Source organism: Pungitius pungitius, chromosome 13, assembly GCF_949316345.1.
Source record: "Pungitius pungitius chromosome 13, fPunPun2.1, whole genome shotgun sequence".
Lineage (NCBI taxonomy): Eukaryota > Metazoa > Chordata > Actinopteri > Perciformes > Gasterosteidae > Pungitius > Pungitius pungitius.
The window spans coordinates 3,245,149-3,266,481 of NC_084912.1; the positions used below are offsets into that span (position 1 = coordinate 3,245,149).

At 48.6% G+C, this 21,333-nt stretch overlaps 1 protein-coding gene across 3 annotated transcripts in view; it reads right to left on the reverse strand.

Moving 5' to 3' along the window:
• Positions 1 to 21,333, reverse strand: part of sptbn1 (spectrin, beta, non-erythrocytic 1) — a 63,995-nt gene that overhangs the window by 30,729 nt on the left and 11,933 nt on the right. The window contains exon 2 of one of the 3 annotated variants that reach the window (XM_062566660.1): positions 13,147 to 13,455. In XM_062566660.1, the coding sequence (XP_062422644.1) occupies positions 13,147 to 13,297 (151 nt within the window). In that variant the 5' untranslated portion in view covers positions 13,298 to 13,455. Of the gene's footprint in view, positions 1 to 6,730; positions 7,608 to 13,146; positions 13,456 to 21,333 lie in introns of those variants that run through there. The other 2 variants (XM_037465926.2, XM_062566661.1) reach the window with 2 other exon arrangements.

Here is a 21,333-nt window from a genome sequence, read left to right on the forward strand (position 1 = left end):
TGGAGATAAGACACACTGCTAATCACAACACACACACACACAATGTCTGCGTGTTACTGCTGGCGGCTCGTAAACATATTTTTTATAATTTTAATTCCCACTACACCAAATAAATAAATAAATAAATAATCTACCTGTCCCCCAATGAGGAAAAATGAAAGAAAAGGTAAATAACCGACAAAGTAAGAAAAGAAAAGTAAAGTGACCCGGATGGAAAGGAGAATGAACAAGAAATCAAACCCAAAATGTAAAGGGTAAGAGATCAAAGGGGATGAAAGGACACCAAATAAAAAGAACGAACGAGGAAAGAAACACATCAGAAAGACGTTTTCTAGGAAAGACGAGAATAGATGAAAAAGAAATGGAATAAATCGAGGAAAAGAGGACAGAATCGGAGGCTTTTCTGTCCCTCCACAAACAGACGTAGGAACCGAGCCTCCAGGCAACGCTCCTCCCCTCACAAGCTCCACCAATCAGCTGCTTCCATTTATCGCATTAAGGTCACGGGTCAAAAGTCATCACTGGAAACACAGCTTGACCTTCAATCAAACAGGGGGCGGGACTTCTCTCTGACTGGTTTTACCCAGAGTAGAAAAAATAAAAAATAGACATATCAATGTAACACACACACACACACACAGGAATGTGCATGGATGTCATGTGAGGTGCATTATTAAGACTAAAGCCCGAATGATTTACATTAAAAACAAAACACACACACGCGCGTGAGACATTTACTTCAGGTGAGACGCACACTTACCCTTTAACACAAAAAGGTGTCAGAGGGAAAAGAGAAGAGAGAGAGGAGAGACTGTCGAGTGTGTGTTGGACAGGACGAACACATGAAGCATCTGTTTCCACTAACGCACACACACACACCTCTGTTCAGTCTCCCATGTCTGTGGTGGGCTTCCAAATCCAACACAGTTCTGGGCCATGCACTGTGGATCGCATGACATTGCCGACACACACACACACACACACACACACACACACACACACACACACACACACACACACACACACACACACACACACACACACACACACACACACACACACACACACACACACACACACACACACACACACACACACACACACACACACACACCCTTATCAAAATACACACTTCCAGCTTTGCAATTCCAGGATTGTTGCATTCCTGATCTCCCACAGGAGGAGCAGGGAGGCCCCCCTCAATATCACCGTTAAGTGTGCGTGTTATTTTATCAGTCAAATACCAAAGTGTCGGCTCCGGTTGATCCTCAATAGGTGGAAAGAAAAGTTAAAAATGTGAAACTATGAAGAATCTGCTGCTTTACATCACTTTTAGTTTCAACTTCACATCTGAACAACGAATCGATGGATCAAAGAGGACAGTGAACGGATTCATGTGACGGTGACAGTCAGTCCGGGCACCACCTTCATTAACTGCTTCCTACATATCAAGTATTAAATAATAAAAAGTACACAAAGAGGCCCTCTCAGCTCATTTCTTCCATCGGATCGGAGACGCACCAACAACAACAGAACCGAGCGGCGGGATCGCGCCTTCAAAGACGAGCGTCAAAAGGTCAGGGACGAGCTAAACGAAAAATAAAATAAACAAGAGCCCACAAAGAAACACCGCGTCTCCTCCACAGCAGGAGACGCGGTGAAGAGGTCCTTTCCACCAATCGCTGGGGACCGCCGGGGGGGGGGGATGGGCCTCGGCCAATCACACGGCCCCTCGCTTATTGTCTGAAACACGAGAGGCCGGGTGTGAATGAGTGGATGTGAGACACACACACACACACACACACACACACAGCCGGCAGGAGGAACAGAGGAGCATTGAGCTGACCGGGGATCAGTCTGCTGAGCTGACTGAAGCCACATGTCCCCTCGACTCGGACACATTCTCGCCGCTTAATTTGTCTCGAAGTGAAGCGCTCTGCGTCCGCGCTCACGTTCCATCAGGCACAAAAGTTGGATTCTTTCCCGCAGGAGGAACGTGAAGCGCTGGAGTTAATGTCTGACGAGCCTTTAAGGGGGGGGTTCATCTTCCAGGAATCGGCCTCCTCTCACCGAGTCATTCCTCTTGGGGGAGGGTTCCAAGGGGCCAGAGAGGGAAACCGAAATGAACGTCACTTGCTCCTAAAATTCAATTAACCAATCACGGGTCGGACGCGTTCCAACATGAAGCGCCTCCTCACCGAGTGCCGCGCAGTGACCTCGGCCCTTGGGGAAAGGACATAAAAGCTCTCAGAGAACGCTGAAAGTCAAAGTTCACCAAAAACACTTCATTTCAATATGATGCGCGTTTTCTGCTTCACACACTGACAGCTCGACAAATCCTCCTTTCTTCCCCTTTCATGTCCTTCAAGCTGCTTTTAAAAAGAAAAAAGACAAAAAAAAAGGTCCTCAACATACCGACTTTTCCCAAACAGAGCTCACTCTTCACTATGTTCTTCATCACAGTGGCCACGTTAACTTCATCAGTCACAGGTGGATGACGGGAATTGTGTGCGTGTGTGTCACTCTGATGCTAATGAAAGGCCATCAGAGTGCCACAGACATCCATCACGATGCAATAACGTTCCTCCAGTAACGCATCAGCTGACCGAATGGAAAGCTTCTCAAAACCAGAGCAGCGTGATGCAAAAGGTCACAGAAAGTGACCTTTTGCATCACGTAACCGCCGAGTGGACGCGGTCACGATGGTTGCCCAGTTAGCTAATTATGTCTTTATCTCATGAGCCCTGATTGCTCAACACACGTGTTCGCTCCAGCTGTTGAGGGGGAGGAGGTGGGGGGGCGGGGGGGGGGGTGGGAGGTTGAAGCCGGCTGAATTCAATTTTCAATCGCAATAAATAAAAATAGATTTTGGCCCTTAACAAGTAGGATTACACACACACACACAGCTCATTTCCAGAGGTTTGGTTCATGATGCTTCTCTCTGGGCCCACATAAGCCCCGCCCACCCCTCTGCTGCTGTCAGCATGCTCGGTGGAGCGTTGGCGTCAAAGAGTCCTTTCATGCGGTGAAGCAGCGTGTTTCGCCGTCCTTCCTCAGGCCGTCGCGCACTCAAACACTTACTCGTGTCACCTTCGGCCCGGACGCACAACAACAGCACCGTTCTTTGTGTCTCTCCCTCCCTGTGTGTGTGTGTGTGTAACTGATACTGCTTCCAAATCGCTTGCATGTAGTGTGGAATTTAGGAACTATTGTTGAGGGGAGACGAAAAGAAAAGCAGCGTTTAACTTCCACATCAAAACGCCAGCTTGAAGACAAACCGAGGAGGTAATGAAGTGTGATCCTTTTTAACAGCATCAGCACTTAACATGACTTTTTCTGCTTCTCCAGTCTGCATTATCTTTCATTTTTAACTGTCAAGCAATTCTATTTCATAAAATAATAAGATATTGACATTAAAGCAATTTGAGAAACTGCAACTGATCCATTGTATCGGGTCAAGGGGTGATTTTTTTTTAACAGGCTCTCCCTGTAAATGCTCACTATGCTCCTTTGTGTGAGAAGTGCATCCTCATCTCCCCTTTGTGTGACTTCTAGCAGGACGAGAGGGTTTAATTCCACTAAGAGGACGGAAGGAAGGGGGGGGGGTGATCGGGGCAATGACAGACACTCTGCTGAAGCTCATGAAACATTGATGAGGTGGAGGAGGAGAAGAAAGAGGAGAAGAAGAGGAGGAAGGAAGAAGGAGCGAACACCTTTTAGACGAGCAGGGTGGCGCCGTGGTTCCAGCCTTTATTCTGCCATTTTAGACAACCCTTCCCCTCCACCCCCCCACACACACACACACACACACAGACACACACACACACCTCAGGGGCTCCCCAACCACGGAGAAAAGCCCTGATTGGCCAGCTCAGCACATCACAGAAAGAGTGGGGGATGATGTTATGGTTTTGGAAGCATGGCGGTGTGTTTGCTGTGTGTGTCTTTGCGCGTGTGTGTGTGTGTGTCTCTCTGAGCTGGCCAATCAGGGTGTTTGGGATAAACATCATTTGATTTATTGTCGTTTTGCCGTCCTTCCCGTCACCCGCCATTACTCAAATGGAATCCAACGCGTAGCCGTGCCCGACACTAATTACAAAGGATTGAAGGCTCCTACTGGTGATTTGTTTTTGTTGCTTTTAAATGTGTGTTTTCACATGAGCGGCTTTGTAAAAGCAGGCAGAAAACAAAAGACTCTCCCATCAAATATCCTCTAATGTCCATTTCTTTAAAACGGACGAGTCTGTAAGATCTGAAATATGCATAAACTATAATACACACACACCTCTGTCTGTCCATCCACTAAATTGTCCAACCACCAATCAATCATGGACATCACATGGGTTACAGAGCTGTAAACGCTCATCGTTTCCCCCGTCTCATTTAGCTCAGTCAGCATCCAACACATCTAAAAAAAATAATTTAAAAAAAACTCGTCCAGAAGGCCATTCGATGACTTGTTACCCGCCACTCGACTTCTAAGTGGAGACCGTGGCTCAATACCCGGCCTAACGAGGACGTCGTGCTGCTCCTCAAGTCCCTTCAGTCTCTTCCTCCCCCCCCCCCCCCCCTCACATCTGGAGCTCCTCGCAACGCAAGTTTTCACCCGCCGTCACGCCGCCGCCCCCTTAGGACGCGGCACAGATTTACGTCCCCGGGAGGCGTTGCCAATGACCTCGTTAAAAAAAAAATACCCAGACCCACTTGCCTGTGGGCGGGCCGTCTGATCCGAGAGGTCAACGAGTGTCGGGGGGGGGGGGAGGGGGGGGGGGGCAGCCTGGCCGGGCCTTGTAATAGCAGCTTGGATGTAAACCTCGTGAAGCTGTGGGGGGCTCAAGCTGGGTTTCTGTGACCAACGGGTCCCCGGCAGATCCTTCGTGTCCTGGTGGTGGTCCGTTTGAACACAGTGGTTCAGAGGCGGTGAGCCCTGCACGCCGGACCGGGGGGGGGGGGGGGGGGGCGCCCTTCTGGACTCAAGTGGAGCAGAAGTGACGCCGTCAAACGCGCAGACAAATGGTTTTTTTGGGGGGGAAATTGATTGAGACTCTGAGGACAATAGCGGCTCTTTGTTAATGGGAATTGATTTTCTCCCACGCTTCCCAGTGAACAGCTGTGGTCGGTTTGGACAATGTTATACTGAGCAGCACCGACACCCGTAGGTGACCCAATGGGACTCGTTCAACATTACGTGAACACATGTTTCGGGTGTTTGAAACACATGACGTAAGAAGTCCAGTCACACCCTCTGGACATCCGGCTTACGGTGCAACCGCCATTAAACCCCCCCCCCCCCCCCCCCCCGATGTGGCCGTAAAGCTTTACGATGCGTAACAGATAAACGCCACCCTCAAAGTCAAAGCTTCGCTGATAAGACCTTCAGGAGAGGAGCGCGACCCGTTTCGACTGAAGGAACTCAAACACCAGAGCTACTTTTAGAGCCGAGGGCCTTCGGGGGGGGGGGCTGAAGGTTTTCAGGCATCAGCTCGGGGATGAAGAGGAGGAGGAGGAGGAGGAGCGGTACACCGGCTCCATTAGCCTTCAGCTAAATCCAGACACGCAGGTGAAGCAGAGGTATTAAAAACCTTTCAGTGATGAGCTTCCTCTGGTGGGGGGGGCGGAGGGGGGGTGTAGGATAGTTCACTGTGCTTAATGAGCTTGTTCTAAAGGGGACACCGCAGATTCAGTTCAGATATGGGTTTTCTACTCTGAATATAAGTTAATATGATTAAACAATGACAATAACTCTTGGCGCAGCCTCTCAGTACCGGAGCCATTTGACTCGAGATCTTTGATCCCAAACAGGAAAGAAAAGAGATCAACTGTAGTTTGAAAGTGAAGCCGTGGCTTCACGGATGCTTGAATCCAGCTGCTTCTCTCTCCAAGTGGTGGTTTGCATGCGTTTGATGAGGAAGTGGTGCGCGCACACACACTGCAGTGAAGGATGAAGAGTCAACACTATCTCAAACACGGTGCCCAGTGGATCTGAATGAATTAAAAAGAGATCGTGGTCTTTGACCTCTGACCCCTGAGCTGAAGGATCTTCGTGTGACTGGAAGTCCTCGCCCTGCTCCTAAAGATAAAGAAGCTGTACAGAGCCGGTCGCTCTGGGATGAACTTTAGTTTCGGGGGGGGGGGGGGGGGGGGGGGGGCTGTGAATCATTGTCCAGAGGTGAATAATAAAATGTGCAGAATGAGTAACTACCGGGGCGTTTCTCAGCCCGCTCCCACGGGGGACTCACCACGCCGCTACCTGAGCGGGAAGATCACCGGGCCACCCGAAAAAACAATCTGGCCCACCTCGGCGGGGCACAGAATACCCAGAAGCCCCGGCGCAGCTGATCGACAGGATCAGTACGGCTGTACGAGAGCAGGGTGGGGCTCTCTGCTCAGAAACGTATTACACAACAATGATTGAACACACTAACTTAAAAAAAAAAAAACTGCTTCAGCTTTCTTACGTTCGCGTGATTAAATCTACTCTGGATTTAGTCCCGTGAATTTCATGAACTACGTTTGCAAAAAAACACCCCAAAAAGCTGCGGTTGTTCTCGTCCGTTGACCCTGAACCTACAGAAAGTATTTTCTTTTCAAGGAAATCTTCTAGGAACTCGAGCCGCTTCGGCAACCAAGTGCTTCCAAGTGGGGAAAATCCAAAAAAGATGTGAACAAGAAGATCTCTCTTCTCCCTCCCCCCCCGTTCACAGCTCTCCGAGTCGAGCTCCCGTCTTACCTTGGAGCTGCTTAAACCTGCCCTCCAGCTGGTTGTAGTTGAAGGCGGCCTGGCCCGAGAAGCCGGGGCCGGGCCCCCCGATGGGGCTGGGGGTGTGAGACGGGCCGGCGTAGTCCAGAGCCGGCGAGAGGGGGCCGGGGAGGCCGGCGGCGGCGGCGGCGCTCTGGAGCTCCATGCTGGGACCCCAGAGAGCGAGAGAGAGAGAGCGAGAGCGAGAGAGCGGTGGGAGGTTCAGGTGGAACTAGTCCACGAGCGGCATCGAGGAGAAGTGAACCGGAGCTTCCAGGCGGATCGAGTCGAGTCCTGGAGTGAGGGATTCCAGAGTCGGGGGTGAAGAGGTTGAGCTTCAGCAGGACAGGAAAAAAAAAACGAAAGAAAAAAAAACTTGGGTTTCAGGCAGTGTGAAGCTCCGCTCGAGTTTACATTAGTGTCCGGATCTCAAGAGTTTCCACATGAATAAATGAGCCTGTGAGGGAACAATGTGAACTAGAAAGAGTCCAGCTTGTTGAAGTCTCCTCCTCAACGCTTCCAGGGCAGCAGGACTGAGAGAGAGTTTGGGAGGGCGAGCGACACAGGGGACCAACTGCAGAGTCTCTCTCTCTCTCCCTTTCAATGTTTCACTAGTGTGGCAGCAGAGAAACGCTGACTCAGCAGACGCACCGCGGCGGCGGCATCATGCCTTCAGTTCCGTCCCCGTCCATCCGTCACCGTCTTCAGATATCACAGCTCCCTCCCTGTGTCAGGGATCCCACCCCCCCCCCCGCCATCCTCCGTTTCAGACGCACGCAAATCACACGCAATCACGCGCTCGGCGAGGAGCGGCGGCACAATGGAGGCGCAGTGAGGGGAGGCGGAGAAATGAGAGCGTGGGTTTGTCCTCCGGCGTGAGGCAGCAGCAGCAGCGGCGGCTCTCAGACACTGAAAACACCTTTGAGACAGAGGGAGAGCCGAGGGGGAGGGGGGAGGGGCCGCCAGCAGGCGGTGGGGGGAGGCCACTCCTGCCGGCGGCCAATGGCAGCCCTCGCTGCTGGCAGTGATGTCATTGAGCAGTTAGCATCAGGGGGGCAGAGTGGGAGGAGAGAGAGAGACTAACAGAAAGAACTAGAGAAGTGATATTTCTGTTAAAAAGCAAAGTAAAAGTTTGAACGTTATATTTTATTGGGTTCTTTCAGTTTTAGTTTAAAATGATGTAAATGAAACTTTACAAAATGAAACAAGCAACAGAAAGCTAGATCTCATTAACTTAAAAATGTACAGAGATCAAACTCAGCTTTGACACAAAGCACCTTGTTCATCTTCTGGGTTTTATTTTGCTGAACTACAACAAAAACACGTCACATGCATCAGTCATACGACATCCACGTATGACCCCAAACCGCCAGGAGGGAGGAATAAACTCGGTGGGTTGAGACAGACAGAGAGACAATTCATGGAGAACACACACACACACACACACACACACACACACGTGAAAACACTCTCCCCAGTTCACTGTGGTAACACCGCCTCGTTAATGAGAAAACTATCTGTGCACCGAGCGTCCCCAAGAGCTGGAAACAGGCCGCAGTGTGTGTGTGTGTGTGTGTGTGTGTGTGTGTGTGTGTGTGTGTGTGTGTGTGTGTGTGTGTTGGAGCTCATCGCTCTCTCACCGACATCCAAACATCCTGAGAATATCGGCGCTCTAATATTAGAGCCATGTTCTTCCTGTCTGAGCCCCGCAAGCACTTCCTGTTTGATCCTGCTGTCCTTCAACACACACACACACACACACACACACACACACACACACACACACACACACACACACACACACACACACACACACACACACACACACACACACACACACACACACACACACACACACACACACACACACACACGATAACCACGGCGGGACTGGGACGAAGGTGGAGCCGCAGGATGAGCGAGGGCATCTCACACACACACACACACACACACACACACACACACACACACACACACGATAACCACGGCGGGACTGGGACGAAGGTGGAGCCGCAGGATGAGCGAGGGCATCACACAGTGACCTGAGCGGCTTCCTGTGTGAGGCGACTGGACGCGCAAAGAGGCGAAGGTCCCGGGGGTCACGACGAGGAGGGGGGGGGGGGGGAAGACAATGGACGGAGCAAATATTCACCTGACCCCCCCCTGAAACAATCGCAGATGACAGGAGGCGCTTGAGGAAGTGAAACACACGCAGACGACGTCCCGCAGGAGAAGGATGAAGTCTTTGCGTGATGGAGATCCTCTTCGTTGGTTTCACACATTCACAAACATCTCCAGCGGGATATGGCGAAGAGGAAGGTCAAAGGTCGCTCCTTCTACAAATATCTCCTCCCCCCCCCCCCCCCCCATGAAACACTGAGGCTTTTGTTCACTGAATAACAGTCATCGTTCAAAAAAAAAAAAATCAGACTTTTGACCTCCTGATTAAAAAGAAAAGAGAAAAGAGCGGCAACGGGGACCCGACCGTGGTTTACTTTTCCTCGCTGAAGTAGATGATTCACGGGTGAAGTGGAGCAAAGGTCACACAGTCAAGCAGCAGACGCGTCTGAGGCCGACCTCCGCTCACTCTTTGATGGCTGTTCATGTTCTTAAAACTTCCCTTGAGGTCATTTTAAGGTGTCATCGATTGTTGTTGTTTTTTCCCTGTTAAACCAACGTGGTTCATTTGGAGTTGTGAGGGGACATCGTGGCCCTCGGGGGAGACACACATCGTTGTGTCCTTAATAAATCATAAACCCAACGTCCGTCCACTCGCTAGCTTTCGACAGGCCATCAACACACGCCCTCCAGCGCCATTGGCCGGGAGCCGCTTCTCAGGTGTCACATGACACAGGTACAAAACGCCAGTAGTGTCTCTGATGGCCTTTATATTTTGTCTTTAACAAAATATTAATATTAAATCCGCCGTTCGGGCCGAGGTCACCGAACGGCCTCCGGCCTTGTTACAAATCAAAAGTAGAACCAGCCTTTCAGCACCATCACAAACAGACACCGGTGCAGGGGGCCGGAGGTCAAAGGTCGCGGCAAACGGGCAACAGATGAACCGAAGATTTTCTGCAGCTGGAACCATCGGCGCGTCACATCGCGTCCCCCCCCCCCACCCCCCACCCCCTTGTCCTCAGTCATCCGGCCTCCTCGTGGCTCGGCCCTCCAGGGCGCCCCCCCCCCCCCGACGAACCAAACGCACCATTCATAAAAAATAAAGAGAAAAAAACGCCTCTTAAAAACACAAAACTCTGGCTGGGTCAGTGAAGAGGCGCAGCGGTGCGTTCAGGGCTCAGACTTGTGACGCTGCAGTGAGGAATTTCACACCGGCCGCCCGACAACGCAAAGACATTCCTGCGAGGTCGCAGAGGCAAACAAACAACAACATGGCAGACGGCCGCCATGTTGGAGGAGAGAGAAAGAGGTGAGTTTTTAATGGTTGTGATTAATTCTCATGACAAGTGGTTACTACATCTGTATATTTACAATTTTTATGTTTTTTCCCCAGATCATCTTGTCTCCTGATGTAATTAATTCATTGGATTACTCCATACTTTGTATCAGTTCTTTTTTCAATTAGGGAATAATTAAAGATAATTAGGAGAAGAAGAAAAAAAGAAGATTGAGATATTTTAAACTTTTCTTTTGCCTTCCCCCTTTAAAAAAACCCATTTCATTTACCAACACAAAAAAAAAAACAGACACACCAACATTCCCAGCATTCCACCATCTGGTCCTCTGAGCAGGAAGTGAGCTCCATGCAGTGTGTGTGTGTGTGTCCTGACTGCTCCTGGATCTAATTATTGAGCGGCTGGGCTTTAACAGATCAATACGCTCCATTTAGAAACACTCTGCAGCATTAAGTGTGTGATAACCTTCCATTCGCTTACTACAAATTAAAAGTGACCCACTAAACGGCCTTTAACGCAGCGCTTTGGATCAGATTTACATTTCATTAGCTCACGTCCACCAAAGTGTTGGTTTCAATTAATTTCATGGAAATTAACTGCAGAGGATAATTATTGTTATTCAATATTGACTCATTCAGAATAGCCAATGATTTAAGTCTTGAAATGAAAATGTCCAAATAAGCACCTTTCCCAAACCCGCTGAAGCATTCCTTCAACTCTCCTCAGGAACGTCAGTGCGATCCGACATCGATGGTCGGAGCTGCGTCTGCATCGAGGATCGATGGTCCTCCTGAGAGACGAGAGCCTTCAGGGCCTCTGCACGAGTTATTCTCAGCTGAAGACGTTACCAGGAACACGCGAGGAGGGATCCATCGACAGCGCGTTAGTTGGACTTTGAGACAAATGGTTCTTACTTTAATTACAAAGATCTTGAACAGGTACGAGCCAGAGATCTCCATCACCGTCAGCGCGGCACCGACGAGTTCGATTTTTTAAATTGCCGTGTCCTCCTAATATCTTTAAAAACTAGAAGGCAATTGCTCTTTGAAAGGCTCGACTCATTAAGCCGTCATATTCTTATTGTTTTAGTGCCATAAAGTAAGAAAAAACAAACATATGAAGATCATGAAACGCATGAGCTGCTGCACTTTTATTTGTCAAAGAGTCGATGCACTAAACACACCAAGAAACCCACCCACACTGAACAAACACACACTGCTTCCGCCTTCACTGTAAGTAGATAGGCCCGTGTTTCCATGGCGACATGGGGTTTTGTGTTTCCTGGGATATCGTATGGAGGCGGTAACACACTTGGCTTTTAGGGACACACACACACACACACACACAGATTTCAGTCCAATAGATCAACTTAATCAGTATTTGTACGTCGGACTCTTTTCTATACAAAAGGTTTATGACAAACTTCTACTCCTCAAACCACTGCTGCGTGTCTTTTAACATCCATTAACAAAAACTACCAAGCCGTCCAACTTTAGGTTATTACTTCCTCCTCTGGTTTGGTAATGTGGTATTCAGCTCTTTAACTGCAGAAACAAAGACGCTGCGTGTAATCAAAGGAAGGAAGGACACACACACACACACACACACACACACACACACACACACACACTCGAATACAGAGCTCATTCAATGCCATCACCCCACACACCCTCCGGTCTGCAGCACCAACAGGAAGAACCGAGCGGACATTCAGACCCGGCTTTGACAAACGCATCGCATCCCGTCGGCTTTTTGTCGACGCCCCCCCCCCCCCCCCCCGCCTACGCGCCCCCCCCGCCTACGCGCCTTGGTTTGTGCACTGACGTCAACGCGTTCTTCCTCTAGACGCCAAGGTGGACGCCGTTTAATACGGACGAGGCACTTTTACGCGGTTTGTACCCTCGCGGCAGCCATTAAGGAAACACAAGCTCCGCCCCGTACCTTTAAAGAGCAACACACACACACACACACAGTCAGCACTCTTCTGCATATTTAACACCGTGTGTGAATTATTTAGTATAGGAGGGACACTACTACATCAGGAGGAAGCAGGCAGAGAGAGTGATAGAGTTACAGTAACACACACACACACACACACACACACACACACAAACTGAAGTGTGTGCAGAAATAACTCCTCATGCATCATTAAAAGCGCAGCCTCGTTGAGATGAGGACGTCGGCGCAGTCTAATTAAAGACACGCGGCGGCGGTTTGCACATAAAGAGACACTTTCAGCCGAAAAGCCCCCGAGCTTCCCTTCTGCTCCACGCAAAGTGTCCTTTCAAAATAAACTCCCTCTCCCTCACAGGAGGCCCGGTGCAGGGCAGCAACGCCACACGGGACGGTTCATGGCCCCTGAACTCAAGCCGATATGTTGGAGTTCATTAATCTAGTCGTGAGCGGAATCTCTTCCTTTCTTTAAGTGTCACTAAACTGCTGAGGGTCAGAAGGTCTTTGGTCCTCTCCAGGTGTTTTTGGGTCAGTGATCAAACGGCTCCGCGACCACGAATCCCACCCGGACCTCCTCTGGGCACCAGTCGGCCGCACTGACGAGTGTGAAAACAAGGGGCCAGATGTGCGAGACTCATTGACGAGCCTCTCCAGCACCCCCTGACCAACAGGTGCGTCGAGTTGAGGCCACGGCAGGAAGCTCCCCGCTGTCTGCGTCTCACGGTGTGTTGTGAGGAGGTTCATTGTTCTCAGTGTTCAAACGAACCCTGCGACCCCCTCGCAGCTCATGAAGCCACGGAGGCCCCCCCCCCCCACTGAGCAACACATACACACACACACACACACACACACACACACACAGGACGCAGCCAGAACAAAAAGAACAGATGTAGAGTTCAACTAGTCCACATGATCAAATGATCCGCTGTGCTCGCACCCAGATGAATCCAAAATAAAGAACACACACACACACACTTCCCAGGTGTGACGGGAGCTTCTTGTGCGGCGTGGAAGTTAACGAATAAATACTGCGCCTACCTGCCAGGGCCTTGATGCGCGAGCGCTCGAAGAGGCGGGCCGAGCTGTTCTCGTTGTCCCAGTCGTCGGCGTCCCACCGGTTGTTGACGCCCTCGGTGGTGTACTGCTGCTGGATCTCCATGTGGTCGAACTCCGCCGCTACCGACGTCATCTTGACCTCGCCGCGACTCCGCCCGCCGCCGCTGCCACCTCAAGAGTCCTTCCTGGCTGCCGCCTGTTGCCGTTAGCGACGGGACCCTCACACACACACACACACACACACCCTCTATCAGACCGGCTGTGGCAGGCCGGAGAAGCTGATTTGGAAACCTGCAGAGATTGAAACAGACAAAGTGGGCGGGTTAGTGGGAGCCAGTTTGGGTGTCACATGATTCATACAGATGAGTTATTACTATATTAATATAGTAACATAACAGCTTGGACTGAAAACCACTAACGGAAGCAAACGTCTAATAAAAAGACAGAATGCAAAATTCCCTTTTTTAAATTTCCAGCCCAAATCAGAGTTGTTTGATGTTTATTTTACTAATATTGGTGTTTAGTGGCTATCGACACTTTTATTGTGTTTCTTTCGGATTAAAGAGCTACTTTAAATAAACCGATAATACACATTTTAATACATGAAAGGCCCTTAAAGGATTCGAATGTCACGTGACCACCCCTCTGCTCTGCGATTGGAAGCAGCCTCTTGCTGTTAATCTGAAAACTGAGAGAATGGCGCCTCCCTCTGTGCACATGAAGTTACTGCAAGATCTCTCACACACACACACACACACACACACACACACACACACAGACACACACACACACAACTGATTAATGAATATTGTATACTCAAACAGATTAAAATAGCCTGACGTTTATTTACACACTGTATTATGAAATGATGAAGTCAGGGTAAGAGTTGACAGCAGGTGACGCATCAACTGATCTGGAAGCAGCAGTTAAAAGGCTTTTCTGGTACACCGGAAGGACATTAAGAAGGGTGCTTCATCTTATAATTCCAGGGGGTGGAATTAACTTTTTGGATGGAAACTAAATTAATGCCAGTTTTTAATTAAACATCAAGAAATGAACTCACAAATCTGACCAAGTGGATTATCTGCAAACTGAGAATCAGTCCAAAATGTCTAACTATTCCTCATGTTGAAAACGGATGTTCATCATGGACTAGACCAGCACAATAGCCCCCAGATACACATAAAATAAAATAAATCCCCGCTGTGACGCACTTCTTACTGCTTCTCAAAGTGTGGACGGAGCAGGTGAGCCGAGAGCAGCGAGTCAGCAGCTTCCCTCCTGCATCATTTCAGGGTGTGCTCTCAGGCCCCGCCCACTGACGCTTCCCTCGACCAATGAGGTTACTGCTGCGTGGGAGGAGGGTCTGCAGAGGTACACGCTGATGACACAAGCCACCGGTTCGGGGCTGGAGCTGCTTGTGTTGCTAAGCTAAAAATACAACCCCACCGGGACCCTGAGAGAGAGAGAGAGTGTGTGTGTGTGTGTGTGTGTGTGTGTGTGTGTGTGTGTGTGTGTGTGTGTGTGTGTGTGTGTGTGTGTGTGTGTGTGTGTGTGTGCGCTCATTGTGAAGCAAACACAATGTGCACTCATGCAGAAGCAATAGAGCACACACAGTTTTTAGAAAGTGTTTCATGTCAGGACAGCGAGGGTTTGGTATTTGCTTGTTTGTTTGTTTTTAAATGGGAAATCTTCAAATAGCTTGTTGATGGTCTCCAAGTTAATATTGAGGAATAGAAATATTCCATCAGTCCAATCTTAAAGTGAACATTTCAGATTCAGGGAAAACATCTTTGATGAAAAAAAAAAACAGTCTCACTTCCTCTTGAGAAGCAGAACACCAAGTTTTCCACAGCCTCAAAGTTATTGCCAACGTTACGAAATCCACGATAGCGCTGAACAGCAAAACATCTGTACACAGATGTTGGCGGCATATGGCCGCGCACGCCGCTGTGGGCGAACCTTTACACGCAGACGGATGGATGCGAGGAGACACCCGACCTGAGAGCACGTCGTCCGCGGACGGGGGCGCAGGGATTGTGATAGGAGGACAGGGAGGGAGGGAGGGAGGGGGGGCACATGACTGGTTGCTGTGTCTGTGTGTGATGAAGCCAGAAGAACTGTGGGGGAGTATTTATAGCGAGGAACGGAGAGATTAAGTCAGGAGAGACGGTAATGACGCCTGTTGAAAACAGGAAGGCTGGAAATAGAGAGGAGGAGGAGACAGGATGATGGATGGAGCCACTCGGACTTTTAACTAACTTTACCTGACGGTTAGAAGTGTAAATGTTGATTTTCTTTGACCCTCATGATAATAAACTGACGCCATCGCACCGAGCTTTTCTCTCCTCTTCCCCCCCCTCCGCCCACGTCCTCCTCCCACCCGCCCCCCCTCCCTCACAGCTTCCTCCAGCACAATCGGCTGGTATTAAAGCTCCCTCTGTCTTGCTGATAAGTGCAACATCTCCTCTCTCGTGGTCCGGCGGTCGTCAAGACGATAAAGTGAAGCGCTCAGTCACCCGTTTGGTTTTTTGTACCCGATGAATGACTCTAGTCTCTTTTACCGCCCCCCCCCCCTAGTTGCTGTTGCTAAGCCTGATAAGCACTACACACGCAATGCAGTTGATAATTTGCAATACTATTGTAAAATACTTGCACAAATGCAGCTTTCTAGGCGATGGCTAAAGCTCGCTGGCGCAGGAATGCTGAAACTGTGAGTGTTGCTTTGAGAGCCTTTAAAAGCTGAAGGGGGAATGAAAAGAAAGGAGCAGTGGTTTTGTATATTTTATATCGCAGTGAGGTCAAAATTCTCAAGTTGAGTGGTTGAGTGGCATGACACAAACGCTCAGAGACATTTTATTATCAATATCGGTGCAGCTTTTCCCTTTCGAGTGCAAGAAAGAAAGACTGACATTATCCAGTCAAAAGCACGCGTCGCCATGGTTACCGCTGTCCCGGCCCGGCATTGTGTCGCCGCCCACCCTTCACGCCGCCGACAGCGGCGACAAAGACGCTCGGCTGGAGACGGCGCAGCAGAAAAGTGAGAGGAGGGGACGCGACATTCAGCCCGAGGCCTCTGTGTAACACTGCAGGGAGACGCACACATGCAGAAATACATGCAAAACAACTTCCAAGTGTATTAAAAGGCCTCTGTGAAGTAATCATGTCCTTCTATGCAGTAGAAATACAGTCTTTTACTGAAAGTGAATGTAAGGAGAGTTATTGTTGGAACGAGGGACGTTGGTTCAGATGAGTCTGCAGACTCGTTTTGGTTCACTACTCTTTTGGGTGGATGGAGGTGCCGGAGGTCACCACAACAACTGCCCAAGTAAAAGAGTTACCGGTCAGCACAATGTGACCTCGTGTTTAAAGCGGTCGGCTCCTCTGAGAACACGAAACGGACCCCGAACGAAAGCCAACGACGTACCGGATGAACCCAAATGCAGTCAGATTAACCCTTAACTGACAGATGAGGCGTTGGGTCACATGTGCAGATGGGAGAGCAGACTGATCCCACCCGGGGTGTGCGTCTTCAACCCTATTTTTAGAGGTCTTGACAATATTTCAATTCAAGCATCAATTGTTCACCATGGCAACCGAAACCCTGCCGAGTCCCGAGCAGCATTCAAGCTTCCCACGCAGGACGAGCCGCCCTCACACTGCTGCTGCAGAGCGGTATCCATTAGAGACACACACACACACACACACACACCGTGTGGCGTTCACAGGCATGGACACAAAAATGTCACATTATGAGCGTTGTAGAAAACTTTCAGGCCTGTGACCTTCTCCGCCGTTTGCAGCGAGCACTCAGGACGACGCTGTAGGAGAAGTGAGCTGAAAATAAAATGAAGTGCAGCTCAACAGCAACGGGCTCATCTGCCGCAGTGGCATCATATTTTGACCTTCTGCGTTACAGTTCTGTCCAAGGTCGCCTCAACTTTCACTTTAGTGTTATTTAATTCAAACACACACACACACAGCTGGATGTAGGGCCACGTGAGCGTGCGTGCTGGAGGGAGTCATCCATCACAGCCTCCTCTCTGCGGCGCTATGTAGGCCACACAGAGCCATGTAGGACAGCGGCGGTTATCTGACCCGACACAGTCGAACTCAAAGCGCCATGGAGCTCGGCGGCGGCGGACTGAAGAGAGGCGGGACCCGTCCCCGCTGCGGCGCGGTGCAGACGTCCCGCCATCACTTCCTGCTCGCGTTCTTATAGCCACAGAAACGCTTCTCCTTAAAAATCTACCGCAGTGAAAAGCCGGGTATCCAGATGCTCGCACTGAGTGACGCCCTCGTGAAAACGCTACATTTCCATTGGAATTAAAGCCAGTGCATGAATAAGAGGCTGAAGATGAGATCAAAACATCTGTTAGATGTCAGTCCATTTTGCTGGTTCCAAAAATGTGTAAAACTAAGTATTGAATATACTAAAAAGGGCCCTCAGAAACCAGCAGTGGACAGTGGTCACCATGGAGACAGACATCCCAACCTACTTAGAGCTTCTACAACAAGCAGAAACTAAATTTACCAACATCCGATCTGGCAATTCACTTAACGACACCTTACTGGCAGGGAGCGGTTGGCTCCGCCCACGTTTCAGCCAATCAGACCCGTCCACTGACATCATCAAATACCAGCGAGGTCACGTCTACCACGGCGAGGCGGGCTAATAGCGCGTTAGCACCCATGACAGCAAGGTGACCTCAACCACTGACGGGTTTCCCTTCAGACAAAGACTGAGGTTTCCAGGAGACAAACGTCTCCTTTGGTTCGTCACGTCAAAGCCGACGTTAAGAGTGACCGTTAATATAAAATAACGCCCCCCCCGCCCACGTTACACGGTCGGCCTCGCTGCTCCGCTTAATCAGGTTATCCGAGAAGGTTAACTGCAGTTGCCATGGCTACACAGATAAATCAATGACCGACCAAACGCGCACAAAGCCCTGCAGACTGTCTAACCTCCTTTAAATTTAAAAGGCTGATTCTGTGAAAGGAGACCTGCAGATTTCCCCCAAATGCGTCCAATACGCGCGTTGCTTCTTCCCCACACCAGGTGTGAACGTGCAGACAGTTGGCAGCAGGTGGAGCGGCACATTCACAACACCTTCGTGCTGCCTCAGCAGGCCGAGCGCTGGTGACTAAGCTCCGGCTTTACCAGTCCTTCCACCGGAGGTCATGCAGGGGAGCGGCGCCTTGAAACCCTAACCCTCCAGAACCCCCCCCCCCCCCCCGAGACCACAAATCAGTCAGCGTTCAGTTGACCGTCACAATAAAAGCTTCTGTTACAGAGGCTGCAGCTGGAGTTAAGTTTTGACACAGGTGTTTGTTTGCCCCGTTTCACGAGTTTTATCAACGCACTTTTGTCTTTTGTTAATAAAAGTGAGGCTGACCCGTCGCCATGGTAATCAACATCCAATCAGTATCTAAATGCATTGAGAAATACTCAAAACCACCATGATCATTAATCTTTAGTTTTTCCCGTTTGTCACATTGAAGCCAATGTGGGGCTTCGGTCATCGATTAACGCACATTTAGAAGCAGTTTGTTTTCAGATTTAATCTCATATTGGACAACCAGTAACGATGAGTCACTGAATTTTGAGAAATGTTTTGTCAATTTATGTTGTTTCAATACAGGATTCAACGAATCGGATGAATCGCTGTTCATTACAAAGTAAGTAAAGTTGCTATCTGATCAGGGATCAGTCTGCCCAGTACTTGAAGCGAGATGAGCTAAAGCCATTCAGGCCGCTTCCGGGGGCCTCTGCGAGAGAAAAATCCAACACACACACACACACACAAAAGAGTGAGGGAATAAAAGGCTGAAAGCAGAGGAATGTGTCAGCAGTCGGGTGGGATGAGATCACACTTCCCGAGTCGGCTGAGGGGAAAAAGAGGGCGAGTGATCACATATGTGAACGTTTGAGAGAAAGACAAAAAAAAAGACAAGAGGACAAAACTGAGCCGGTCCCCATCTGGTGTCAACGTATGACGTGGACCTGGATCTTCTGGGGAGCAGGGAGGAGTTCTGTGCAGTTTGAGCCCCAAAATCATTCCTATGCCGAGATGAATTCAAAATGTGGGCAAAGCTGGAGTAATTCACCAGGTGTGAAGCAGCGAGGAGACCAAGCAGGTCAGAAGGAAGGGAACCTTTCAGCGTGTGTCAGTAGCCAATCAGCTGCTCCCTCGTCTGAGGAGCAACATGGCTGCCGGAGGAGGAACGCAATCATCCCAAAAAACAGGCTAAAACAAGCTGTGACACACACACAAATTAATTCATATTGTGTAACGTGCGTTGTGTGTTCTGACAGAATAATCCTCACAGCAGCTCGTTGACCTCTGACCCTTTGTTCATCTCACCTCCAAGTGCAGTCTGGGAAGTCCGACTGTAATGCTGCATTGTGGGAAACGTTTGTTTGTACCTGCAGTGCAAAAGCTAGAATTCAATCTGTGGCCTTCGGCGTTTCTTTCGATGCCTCAGAATGTATTTATGTAATAAACCAAATCTAAAGGCTCTGAATGTAAACCGGGCCGAGTCAAACGCAGCCGCTCGCCATCAGTAAGTCACATGGTCACACGGAGAGTCGTTTTCCTTCAGATTTCAATCGAGACAAAAGGAGCCAGAGGAAACCCGACAAAACATAACATTACATTATATATGAGAGACTATGAGGCTGAACAGAAAAAAACTGGAAGTTGACAGTAAAAACTACAACTTTAGAAGAAAATGTTAGACTGAGATGAACTCCACTACCTTTTAAGAAGAGAAAATTTGCAGTTCAAAGAGAAAAAATCTACTATTTAGATTTATATTATGAATTATTCATATTCTAATGATGTGGTTGGAGTTGCATGTTTCCTTATAAAAACTACATCATCAACACAAAGCAAACAGTTCTCTGCTCTCAGCTACAGCGTTAATGTTCTGGGCCTTTGGACTGGAACAGAACGTCTGGCTCTAGTAAACCACGAAGGACATTTTTAAATATTTTATGGACTAAATGATTAATAAAACAAATTATTTTCAGATTAACCCGAAAGTAAAGCACATGTTTTGCCACAACCGTGCTTTTCGTTGGTAATTAAAGACGAGATGCACTTGAATGGTTATGTTTTCGTCAATTATTATACTTTAATCTGAATTAAATCTGAGACAGTCATTGTGATGATCATGATGTCTGCTGCAGACGACTTCAGTGTCGTCACCATTTCTGTGGATCTATATTTGATAACTTCGCCATGAATTAATAACCTGTGCGTGTTAGTGGGATCATGCGTGTGCTGCATGTTCACACACACACACACACACACACACACACACACAGTACTGTTAAGCATATGGCTGCCACACCATCAATTAATTATCAATGAGGGTCCTGAGTGCTCTGTGTGTGTGTGTGTGTATGCTCCATCAGTAACAATGGAGGACACAAGGCGTCTTTTGTTAGAGCAGAATCCTCATCTCAACCCTCATCTGTAAAACTATAATGCAGAAAATCCACCTCTAGAGTGGCAATATGTGTAAAACATTTGTCTTGAGCAATACAATCTTAAGATTTTAGGTCACGTGTGACAAACAATAGGGTTTCTATTTGCTGCCAGATAAAAAGAAACAAGTATTAGGTACATTCAAAGATGTTATTGAGAATATAAGGTCAGCATTACTGCAGAACAAAACTCACAAAGGAACATTACTGCTCCCACAGAGAGATTTAGGCAGCGGACATACATTTTGCATTCAAACTTTTATTGAATGCTATTTCAATGTCAACAAATACGGAGTAAATATTGTGAAAAAATCAAATCAGAGGAATAGGAAATTTTGACGATATAAAAACATCAACTGAGATTACGGAAAGGAGAACGGGTGAAATTACATTACATGAGATATTACTACCGTATCTCCTCATTTTCTCATGACATCAATGACAATATGGTGAAAATGACAAAGTCACACTGCACACTGGTTTTGCCAGATTTTTGTGGAACACTTGGCTTGAACTTGCAGATTGACACGTGTTTCCAAAAGGAGTCTTTTTGCAAAAAGGCCTTGACAATATATGCAATGCAGGAAATATTAATAAGTGATCAGTTAAGCAAAAAAGTGTCATCATATTGACAATTTTGCACACTAACAGTAGCATTAGTTAAGAAATGACTCTTT